Consider the following 12,669-nt stretch of genomic DNA (forward strand, 5'->3'; position numbering starts at 1 on the left):
ATATTTAATCCAGACTAATTTCTACATTTTCAAAGGCCATGACATTTCATAAGTTATTGTGAGGAGACTCCAAAAGTAATAGTCTCTGTATAAACACAGGTTATTGGTCCTTGGATTTCTAGATTGAACAATCCTTTGAGAAGTGTTAAAAACATTAGGACTCTAATAAATAGTATCAGGAACTTCACATTAATCCAGCAGGATTTAAAATCCTATCCAGAAACATCTATAATTTGGACAGTTTAGTGAATTTGTGGGGAAGTTGTTAGGCCCTTTATTGTGAATGACTGACTGGATCCATTAAGCTTAACGTCTTCTCTTATTGAGAATCTCTGCCCTGAAACCAGACAAGCAAAAAGAAGATAAAACACAGAAACAAATGAAGTGAAATATTCTCATTAATATTGAAAAGCTGTGTTAGATAATATATTAAACCCTTCTGTGGTTATTAAATATTAACCAAGTTTCTACACAAGCCCAGAGAATACAAGCTGCAATTTTGTGATTACTTTGAGATTACTAACAGTCATACATTTCCTGGGCAATTTGGATTTCACTTCTGCAATATTAGATTACTGATGTGATATACTGGTGTACCATTTTTGATACACTGCACATCTGGAACACATATGGTAAGAGCTTCATTTTATATTATACAGCTGAAGTTACTTGTGAAATAGTACTGTATTATTTGGGCTTCCCTTGTAGCTCAGATGGTAAAGAATCTGCCTGCAATACGAGAGACCTGGGTTCAATTTCTGGGTTGGGAAGATCCCCTGTAGAAGGGAACAGCTACCCACCCCAGTATTCTGGAGAATTCTATGGACTGTATAGTCTAAGGGGTCACAAAGGGTTGGACAAGACTGAGCGACTTTCACTTTCACTGTATTTATTAATTGACAGGGCATTTTATAAATGGTAACAGTGTGGCTGGTTTTTACACCAAATTTCTGTGATTATGGCTTTAGAGTTAGGTCATTTTCTCACTCAACACAACTAGACTTTACTGTATATGAGGAGTTACACAGGCAGTTAGAGATACAGTGATGAGCAAAAACATGTTATCTCTGCCAAGCGGAACTGTGAGAAATAAAAGAAGAAAGCTTTAATCAAGCAGTCATACAAAGTAATGTCAAATTATCAGCCGAAAGTGTTATGAAGGAATATATGTAGCACTGTAGGAGTATGTGTAAAGAGGGATTTGATCCAGTCTGGGTTAGGAAAGCTTCCCTGAGAAAGTGGTGTATAAGCTGAGATCTGAAGGATAAGTCATAGTAGCCAGGGCAAAAATCAGTGGAAGAATTTTTGAGGCTGATGGAACATCGTGTGTAAAAGTCTGTGGCAATAGGCAGCATGGTACATTTGTGTGGCTAAAGCAGAGAGAACAAGTGTGAGAACAAGTGTGCTGGAGAGATGTGATGATACCAGATCCTACCAGTGTCTTCGAGTTCATGGTAAATATTTTAATCTCTGTCTCTGAAGTAATGAGCAATTATTACAGGGCTTTAGCAGGGAGAGAACATGCTCAGATATTTGTTTTTCTAAAAGGCCACTCACTGCAGTTTGGAGGGTACATTGCAGACAGGTAAGCATGGATGTAAGAAGACCAGTTAGGAAGTCATTGTCATGCTCTTAGTGAGAAATGATGGTGCTTTGAACTAGGGTGGAACATTGGAGATAGTATGAACAGATTTTTAAAATAAATACTTAGGATGTAAAGTAAACAGGACTTGGTGGAGGATTTGATGTGGAGATGCAGGAGAGAGATGAAGGAGACTCCTGGGTTTCTGGCTTGATTATGTGGAAGATCGTGGTGCCATCATTGGATGGGACACTTAAAGGCAGAAGCGTGGAAAATCATAAACGTGTATTGGATATGTTGACATTTCAAGTGTCTTTGCGAGAGTTAATTGATATGTCAGATATTCACATAGTTATTCAAGTCTGGAGAATATATCTGGGATGAAGATATGAATTTTTTGAGTCATACGCATAGAGGTGATAATTAAAATTTTCAGTGATGATGAGATCGCCTAGGGAGAGGATATATCAAGAGTGAAAAAAGAAAAGTTTCTGAATTAAGTAAGTTTTGAGGGCTTACATCACTTAGGAGGATATTTGAAGAAGATGAGCTTGTAAAAGAGACTAAAGTATATATGTATGTGTGTGTGTTTATATATGTATACCCATATTTCTTTATCCATTTATTTATCAGTGGCTATTGTGAATAGTGCCGCAGTGAGTATGGGAATGCAGATATCTCTTTAAAATGATGATTTCATTTCCTTTGTTGTATACCAGGAGTAGGGTTGCTGGATCATATAGTGGTAGTTCTTTTTAAAAATTTTTGAGGGCCCTCCGTGTTGTTTTCTATAATTGCAAACTTGACATCTGCTAATAAAGTAGATCTTAAGCGTTTTCACCACAGAAAGAGGTAACTATGTAATGATGAATGTGTTAATTAACTGTGGTACTCATTTCACAATGTATATGTATATAAAATGATTACAGTATATACCTTAAAAACACACATTGTGCAACCATATATTTTATATGCATGAGAAACTACATATAAAAAAGTGGTAAGAAGTGGTAGTATACCAGGAACATGCTAGGTGTGGGAAGCTGAAGGAAGGAGGGTATTTGGAGAAGGAGTGTAGGTTTTTGTTTGGAATATTACTGAAATATTAAAAACAAGGCATCCACTTAAAAGCATACAGTAGATCTTTTGCCATTGAGGTCATCGCTGAGCTTAGCAAAGATGATTTCTGTGGAACGATGGAGGTAGAGGCCAGAATGTCATGGCTTGAACACTTTATGGGGCATGACAAACGGTTTTGAGAATTTGCATGAGAAAGGTAGGAGAGAGGGAGGGAAGGTGGGGCCAAAGGAGGAAATTTGTATGTGTATGTATGTGTGTGTGTATGTGTGTGTGTGAGAGAGAGAAAGAGATAGACAGACAGATGCTTGAGTGTTTCATCCTTGGGGGGAATGATCCTGTTGAGAAGGAATGTTTGCATATCCAGGAGAGAGAAGGGATAAATGATTAGGTAAAAGATTTACAACTTGATATTGCCTAATTTAATATTCAGTCCATCTTAAAATATATTGATTAGATCAGCTGAAGAGAGTGTAAATTGTTATAAGTTGAACTGTAAATTATTTTCTTCCTGGTATACCAAAATCTTTGGTAGCATTAAGTTTTATGATGATTGTGTAGTTGCCTGGGCTTGTCAGTCAGATAAGTATCATAACATCTTTTAACATGTTTCAAATATTTTTCTCCTGAAGTCTGCCTTGAGGAGCTATTAATTTAGAGTCATAAATTTTAATTAAACTCCATAGGAAAAAAAAATTCACTTTTATGAAGGAATTGAATAATAATCAATCTTTGAGACATGCAAGAGTAAAAATAAACTTATAGGATGAGTAAGAAATGCAATCCCATTTTACTTACTAAGAAAATTTGATTTCTATATCTGAAAAATTTCATCCCATACATGACATTTCACTCTACTGCTGATAATATTGTCATCTACACATACGTGCACATAAAAGGAGGAACATGTTTTCGTGTATTTATTGTGTTTGACATCCTTTAAAGTGTCAGCTCAGCATTAGGTTGTGAATCACTTTAGTCTGAACGTACCATTGTATAATGCCAGTGGTCAGACCAGGCTCAGTCTCGTGGTCATGCTGCTCTGCTCATGGCCTTAACCTTTTTAAGCTTCACTGTCCTGTTCTGTTAAGTGGAAAAAACGGTGCTGATCACAGGGTTTTATTGTAAAACATGTGTAGATTCATTACTATAATGTGAGAGGCTGGTAAATGTCAGTTAAGTTCATTTGCTTTCTAACAACAACAGTAAGAACAAAATAGTAATAAAAGTTTGTATTTCATAGCCATTTAATGTATTTTAAATTAAGCAGTTAATTGTGAAACATATGATTGTAAAAAATCTTGCTATTTCTCCCTCTTGTTGATGTATGTTTGTTTTTTAAACAGAATCCCTCATTGAGAGGGTTTTAAGACATCTTATGCTCAAAATGATGAAAGATGATATTAATTGATTCCTTAACCTTGTTGAAGGGACTGGGGCAAGACCTTTGTGTATATATTTTCCTCACTAAAAACTCATAACAACCTTCTGAGGGCTATATCTCTACCAGGGTCACTTAGGAAGTTAAGTGGTAGAACTAAGATAAAAATCCGGGGTTGCCTGACACTTAACCACTACAGTATATTATCTTCCTGCAGAAATGCAAGAATGGAGTGATTCTAGGTGCCAGAGATAAAGGTTAGGTATGTCTTGGAGGTTAACTATGAATCTGTGTGGATCTTTAGCTCATATTTGTTTCCACCCGTGTTCATCTCTCTTGTGCTTTTTTTTTAAGGTGACAGAGGGAAAACAGGATCTGGAAAGAGCATCCCAGTTGGCTCGGAAAATGAAGAAAGAGGCTGCTTCTCTCTCTGAATGGCTTTCTGTTACTGAAACAGAACTGGTACAGAAATCCACTTCAGAAACTTTGCTTGGTGATTTGGATACAGAAATTTCCTGGGCTAAAGTAAGTTGTAGTTCAGGTGAACCACGAAGATTATCAGAGTAATCTGTGGCATTCTGATCAGAGGAATCTGGGTATATGTCATTTGTCTCCATTTCATAGTAAATATCGTCTTTTCATTTTTCCATTCTTTTTTCCACATCTCTGTCCTGAAAAAGAATAAGAATATTTTAAAAGCAGCTAACTTCAGAAGACACACACACACACGCACACACATGCATTTATATACACATATACATATAATATATACATATATTTATATTAAGATAGGGGAAAGATTTATTGATTGATTTTGGCCATACTTCTCAGCTTGTGGAATCTTCGTTCCCCACCAGGGATTGAACCTGGGTCCTTGACAGTGAAAGTGCAGAGTCCAAACAGCTGGAAAGGAATTCCCCAGAAGATATTTTTATCTTGATTCTGAAGAGTTAAACTCACATGGCTCAACAAGGTCTTTGTAGTCATTATACTTATATAGTATAACTATCACCTTCAAAATCAGTGACATTTTTTGAGTATTCATTCTTCACAAAGTATTGTGCTGAATTTATTAATTCTTCTGTAGTAAGTTTTGAACCAGTAACTAATCTTTCTGTTGCAAGCTAACTGCAAACTAATCTTTCTATTGCAAGCTAATTGCTAACTGTAGAGAGCAGAGAAACAGAATTTTAAAAAAAGTCAATAAAAGATCAAAGAATTTTCTCTAGTCCTACATTAGAAATCACATAGGTTAAAGAGTTGATTTGCCAATTCTCTCTTTTGAGGTGGACAAAGAATTGAATGAAACACAAACTAGTTTTTCTTTTTTTGAACCAAGGCATTCTCTTTTTCTTAATTCATTTTCTAAGACGCATGTATACTAGAGATAAATGCTAAAAATAAATGATCAGTACTGTGACAGAGCTTTATATAAAATGCCAGGTGTCAGTTTTGACTTCTACAGGTGTTGACTTTTGGGGTGTGAAGAGGGAGGTGCTCTGAGGTCCTGGTGTAATACAGTTCCTTAATTTGAATGCTCTTTGGAGTTAGCTGTTGTAAGAAACTCAAGATATTAGTTACTAGAAAGAATGTTCTCAGTTTAATAGCTCATGGAATGTATAATTGCCGTGGGCTGTGTGGAGTAAAAGGGATATATGAAGGAAGTGAAAAACAGTGGAATTCATGGGTTACAGTGGATGAATGACAACCAAAGGCACTTAACTATATATTTTTTTTAATTAAAGTTTTTTCAAGGAAATATTATCTTTTTTCTACAATACACTTTGAAAGTCGTTATTTTTTATTCGTCCCATGAGTCCTATAAGCTAATTGAATGATATTTGCATAGTGTAATACCAAAAAAAGACAGGAGCAAAAATGATCTTTGTTCAAGGAATACCCTGTTATCATTTCAGTTTTTTGGTAGGCCCATGTAGACATGCAGGCATAAGCATATATTTTAAAAAGAATTTTATCTAGTGTTTCATTACCTTTTTGAAAAGCAGGTTATATCTTTAACATTTTCTTTTATCTACAAGTGTTTTGTGTCACACATTGGAGATAGATAGTATTTCATTGAATATTTTATTTCTTATTGTCCCATTCCTCCATTCATGGCCATTTAAATTATTACCAGTTTCCACTATTGTAAAAACTGCTGTGATGAGTATACTTGTGGTTAAATCTTAGCATATATTTTAATGCTAATTAATTTTGTGAGGATAAATTCTTAGCTCTAAAAATATTGGGTCAAGGGATGTATCCATTTTAAAGTCTATACTGGTTACAAAATTGTCCTTCAGAAATGTTTTACCCAACGGCTGTTAGTGAGAATTCCTACTTGCCTGTTTTAACTAAACTTTTGACAATGGTAGACAAATAACATGTCTTGGTTATTTAATTAGAACATTTTCCTTTAGCATATAGGCCCTTTGTAGCTCTGTCTCCATTTGATCTTTTAATTTGGAGATCTTTACCTGTTACAATTATTAAAGCTTAATATGTTGTGTATTGATGCAATTTTTTGCCATTCTAGTTTCCTTTCTGTTCTGTATATTTTAAAAACACTTATACATTTTTTAAAGAATATGATCTTTTTTTTTCCTAATTTTTGCCTTTAGTGTTTAGAAAGGCCAACTTTACCATAAAATTACCTAATTACTTACTTATATTCTCTTCTAGCTCTTTTATAGTTTCAACTTTTTTACCTTTAATGCTTTAATCCTTCTGGAATTTAGTTTGGTGTATGTAATGAGGTAAGGCTCTAACCCTTTTTTCCCCAAATAGTTTGCTAGTTATCTCAGCACTGTTTGTTGAGTAATTTTCCTTTCCTCACTGATTTGACCTGCTCAGTTCATGTATTCTTTTTGTCTGTTACTTTGCTTTATTTTCTGCTTCGCTGATCTGACCCTCTGAAAAGTTCTTCAACTATTTAATATGTGGTTCTATAATAAACGTTAGCATGTAGTTAATGACAGGGTTTCCTGACTTTATGTTCCTTCTTTTGTATATACTCATATGAATTTTAAAATTATTACTCTTAAATTCTTTAAAAAATTCTTTTAGAAACTTTGGTTTGAATTGCCTTAAATTTATAAATTTGTTTTGAGGGGAATTGACATCTTTACTAAATTAAGTCTTTTTAGTAACATGTAAATGTCTCATTTCCTCTCCAAATTCCCTCTCTACATAATGCTTTGTAAACATTATGCATATATGCCAAAAAGTTGATTCCTGTGTATTTATTTTATTAGTATGTAAAAAGTATACTTTTTATTTTAAACTAATTTCTTATAGCTGGTACACAGGCAATATCAATTTTTGCATATTTAATTTTTAATCATCTTTGTGTACTCACATAAATTCAATTAGTTTTTCAATTGATTATCATCTTTAGGGCAAAGACAATAAGTAATGATATTTATTTCTTCTGGAACCACTCACTCTTAAGTTCCCACTTAATCTTATTTCAGATTTGAAATAATGAAGATGGTATATACAAATCACAAATCCACAGTACATTCACATCATTAGAGTAAACCAAATGAAACATCAGTACGTAACATTATCACCCAGTTTTTTCAACTTGTATTGTCAGAGTTAAGAACCATGCATATTTTACAACTCTTCAGTGTATTTCCACCACTGTGCTGCTGCTGCTAAGTCGCTTCAGTCGTGTCTGACTCTGTGTGACCCCATAGACGGCAGCCCACCAGGCTCCCCTGTCCCTGGGATTCTCCAGGCAAGAACACTGGAGTGGGTTGCCATTTCCTTCTCCAGTGCATGAAGGTGAAAAGTGAAAGTGAAGTTGCTTAGTTGTGTCTGACTCTTAGCGACCCCATGGACTGCAGCCTACCAGGCTCCTCCGTCCATGGGATTTTCCAGGCAAGAGTACTGGAGTGGGTTGACATTGCCTTCTCCATTCCACCACTATAAAATTATATTTTCCACTGCAAAATTTAAATAGCATCTTCATTCCAGAACGTAATGTTTTTATTCCATAGCTTAAAAATCAGCATTTTCGGTGTAGCCATTTTCTTTACAATAAAATTTATTAACATAGTTTGTGTACTGTTTAAATTTAGTTGCATGTAATTAATTATTTCTTATAGTTTTTAAAGACTACTGTAGCCAATCAGTCCATAGCCACTGAAGGAATGTAGAAAGTTAATAACTGAAGAGAGCATGGCTCTGCGTATTCTGTTTTTCTGTTTTTTTCCCCTCCTTGCTGGAGAAGAACACTTAATTGAGAGAAATATTTTGATGTCTTTATAAATATACCAGTAATTAATGAGGCCAAATGAATCTTACATCTTGACTCACTTGCGATTTTTATCTTTCAAAATGTGATTGAATGATGTAAGAATGAATGTGGACTTGAGCTCCTTGAAATGATTTATTTAAATATTATTCTAAAAAGGTACAACAGCAGTAGGGTAGATATGTGCATGCTACGTTTTGATTGAAAGAACTTTGCAGTTTTAATTTTGGAACCCAACATTCTCTTTATAATTCTCTAGTCAAACTTATAAATGTGAGAATCAATTTGTTATAATACCATCCAGAGTATTACCTTTACATAATATGACAATTGCAGAACCAAAGCTTAGACGTGCTACTTTTCCTGTGATGTGCTTAAGATGAAATATTTTTTGTAATGTTTATAAACAGACTATATGTTAAGTTACCTAGTTATAGGGCTGTTCATTTCAGTTCCATTGCTCAGTTGTGTCTGACTCTTTGCAACCCCATGGAATGCAACATTCCAAGCCTCCCTGTCCATCACCAACTCATGGAGTTTCCCCAGACTCATGTCCATCGAGTCGGTGATGCCATCCATTTCATCCTCTGTTGTCCCCCTCTCCTCCCACCTTCAATCTTTCCCAGCATCGGTTCTTCGCATAAGGTTGTAGTCCTTGCAAATAAATATAGTTCACATCAATTGTTTCCTGTAGTAGTCAAGGAGATAAATTCACTATGAGTATTTTAGAATTTTGAGTTCTGGGGTAGTCTTGCTTTGCCTGCTTGTAGTTACTGAAAATGAAATTGATTCTTCATATGTGAAGTTATGATGCAGATAATTATTGGTGTGTAATAAGTTGGCTTAAAGCGCAACATTCAGAAAACGAAGATCATGGCATCTGGTCCCATCACTTCATGGGAAATAGATGGGGAAACAGTGGAAACAGTGTCAGACTTTATTTTGGGGGGCTCCAAAATCACTGCAGATGGTGACTGCAGCTATGAAATTAAAAGACGCTTACTCCTTGGAAGAAAAGTTATGACCAACTTAGATAGCATATTGAAGAGCAGAGACATTACTTTGCCAACTAAGGTCCGTCTAGTCAAGGCTATGGTTTTTCCTGTGGTCATGTATGGATGTGAGAGTTGGACTGTGAAGAAAGCTGAGCGCTGAAGAATTGATGCTTTTGAACTGTGGTGTTGGAGAAGACGCTTGAGGGTCCCTTGGACTGCAAGGAGATCCAACTAGTCCATTCTGAAGGAGATCAGCCCTGGGATTTCTTTGGAGGGAATGATGCTGAAGCTGAAACTCCAGTACTTTGGCCACCTCACGCGAAGAGTTGACTCATTGGAAAAGACTCTGATGCTGGGAGGGATTGGGGGCAGGAGGAGAAGGGGATGACAGAGGATGAGATGGCTGGATGGCATCACGGACTCGATGGACGTGAGTCTGAGTGAACTTCGGGAGTTGGTGATGGACAAGGAGGCCTGGTGTGCTGTGATTCATGGGGTTGAAAAGAGTCGGCCAGACTGAGATTGAACTGAACTGAACTGAACTGAATAAATTTATACTTAAAAATAAATGAAATAATTACCTTTCCACATCTAAAATTGTTACATTCTTTGGTATTTGTGTAATTAAATATTTAATTTTTATTTGAAACTTAAAAACTCTCATGTTAGCAAGTTGTGGAATCTTGTGCACTTTTGACGAATCTAGGGAGTCATATATATATGGAAGAAAAACATGTTAAAAATGATGGTTGTGTAAACTTTTATCATGTTCTGCGAGATCAAGTGGGTGTTGGAATTTTTATTTTTTAGAATATTCTGAAGGATCTGGAGAAAAGAAAAGCTGATTTGAACGCCATCACAGAGAGCGGTGCTGCCCTGAGGAACTTGGTCGAGGGCGGTGAGGCCGTCTTGGAAGAGAAGCTCTGTGTGCTTAGTGCTGGGTGGAGCCGGGTCCGCACCTGGGCTGAGGATTGGTGCAGCACCCTGATGGTGAGTTTTAGCAAGAGCCTCAAGGCGAGATCGCGTCTCCTGCCAATACGTGAAAATGAAGACAGCTTGGATTGGAATTCCAAACCGTGTTTTCCGTTTGTCACAATAATGTTTTGCTTGTGAATTAATTTCATTTAGACTACATTGTAACTTTTGCTTTGAAAGATAATAACTAGAAAGAGTTCAAAGTACTTCATTTCTATTAAGTAATAAACCATTTGTGATATACATAAAAATATGTACTTGAACATCTTACTAAATGTAACTTATTGGCTACAGTTTAAATGACAATATCGTATTTAATATTCATACTATTACAGGCTATATATATAATGTTTTCAATGTTCTAAAAAAGGTGTACTAGTTAAAGAAGGGCACAGGTTTTAATATTGGATTCAGTTCGGTTCAATTCAGTTGCTCAGTTCTGTCTGACTCTTTGAGATCCCATGAATTGCAGCACACCAGACCTCCCTGTCCATCACAAACTCCCGGACTTTGCTCAGACTCACGAGTCGGTGATGCCATCCAGCCATCTCATCCTCTGTCGTCCCCTTCTTCTCCTGCCCCCAATCCCTCCCAGCAGCGGAGTCTTTTCCAATGAGTCAACCCTTCGCATGAGGTGGCCTAAGTACTGGAGTTTCAACTTTAGCATCATTACTTCCAAAGAACACCCAGGACTGATCTCCTTTAGAATGGACTGGTTGGATCTCCTTGCAATCCAAGGGACTCTCAAGAGTCTTCTCCAACACCACCGTTCAAAAGCGTTATTTCTTCAGCGCTCAGCTTCCTTCACAGTCCAACTCTCTCATCCATACATGACCACTGGATAAACCACAGCCTTGACTAGACGGACCTTAGTCGGCAAAGTAATGTCTCTGCTTTTGAATATGCTGTCTAGGTTGGTCATAACTTTCCTTCCAAGGAGGAAGCGTCTTTTAATTTCATGGCTGCAGTCACCATCTGCAGTGATTTTGGAGCCCCCAAAAATAAAGTCTGACACTATTTCCACTGTTTCCCCATCTATTTCCCATGAAGTGATGGGACCAGATGCCATGATCTTCGTTTTCTGAATGTTGGGCTTTAAGCCAACTTTTTCACTCTCCACTTTCACTTTCTATCAAGAGGCTTTTTAGTTCCTCTTCACTTTCTGCCATAAGGGTGGTGTCATCTGCATATCTGAGGTGATTGATATTTCTCCTGGCAATCTTGATTCCAGCTTGTGTTTCTTCCAGCCCAGCGTTTCTCATGATGTACTCTACATAGAAGTTAAATAAGCAGGGTGACAATATACAGCCTTGACGTACTCCTTTTCCTATTTGGAACCAGTCTGTTGTTCCATGTCCAATTCTAACTGTTGCTTCCTGACCTGCATATTGATAGCCCAGGTTAAAGTTTTGACTATAAACTGGAGGATCTTGGTCAAGTTACTTAAATTAAGCATTCTCTAAATCTCAGTTTTCTCATATGTAAAACGGACATTATTATAATTTTTACCTCACACAGTTTTTGTGATTATGCTCTTATATAACTAAAAACAATCAATTTTAGATATTATTATGATAATTATAATAATTGTTAAGTGTTATATGCTGTTAATCTTTGGTTATACCATTACACAATTAACTAGCGTTTCATGAAAATAGTGACCCTCTACTTTCGTAATGTTTTCTGTTTCTCTTGTATTAACACTAGCAATGAATACTGTATAGCAGCATCACCATCTCCTCCCTTTAAAAGAGTTCTCATCCATAAATTATTATTTGTTCAGATATATCTGAGATAGGACTTTTTCCAAATTCATAGAATTACTGGGTAATGGATAGAAACAGAGAAGAATAAATTATCGTGTGTTTCAATATCAATCAGAATGTCTAGGGCATTAAAGTTGGTGGGCTTACGTCTTGACCTGTCAGATTCATATTCAGAGTTCATCTACAACTTACTATCTTCATAACCTTGTGTAAATTACTTAATTTCCCTATATATAAAATGGAATTAAAGAACATATCTAATGGCACCCCACTCCAGTACTCTTGCCTGGAAAATCCCATGGTCGGAGGAGCCTGGAAGGCTGCAGTCCATGGGGTTGCTAAGAGTCAGACACGACTGAGTGACTTCACTTTCACTTTTCACTTTCATGCATTGGAGAAGGAAATGGCAACCCACTCCAGTGTTCTTGCCTGGAGAATCCCAGCGATGGGGGAGCCTGATGGGCTACCATCTATGGGGTCACACAGACACGACTGAAGCAACTTAGCAGTAGCAGCAGCAACAAAGTTGTTAAGTGTTGAATAACAAATGTGAAATCTTGGCTCATAGAATATGTTCTTTAACTATTTTATATATTCATTTTTATTGTGACTAGTTTTATTCCACATTCTCA

At 36.4% G+C, this 12,669-nt stretch overlaps 1 protein-coding gene across 1 annotated transcript in view; it reads left to right on the forward strand.

Moving 5' to 3' along the window:
- The window catches only part of UTRN (utrophin), a 551,097-nt gene that overhangs the window by 205,612 nt on the left and 332,816 nt on the right, over positions 1–12,669 (forward strand). Inside the window, exons 34-35 of the mRNA XM_068985316.1 lie at positions 4,395–4,565; positions 10,107–10,286. Coding sequence (XP_068841417.1) covers positions 4,395–4,565; positions 10,107–10,286 — 351 coding nt within the window. The remainder of the gene's footprint in view (positions 1–4,394; positions 4,566–10,106; positions 10,287–12,669) is intronic.

The sequence above is a fragment of the Capricornis sumatraensis genome, chromosome 13 (genome assembly GCF_032405125.1).
Source record: "Capricornis sumatraensis isolate serow.1 chromosome 13, serow.2, whole genome shotgun sequence".
NCBI classification, from domain to species: Eukaryota; Metazoa; Chordata; class Mammalia; order Artiodactyla; family Bovidae; genus Capricornis; species Capricornis sumatraensis.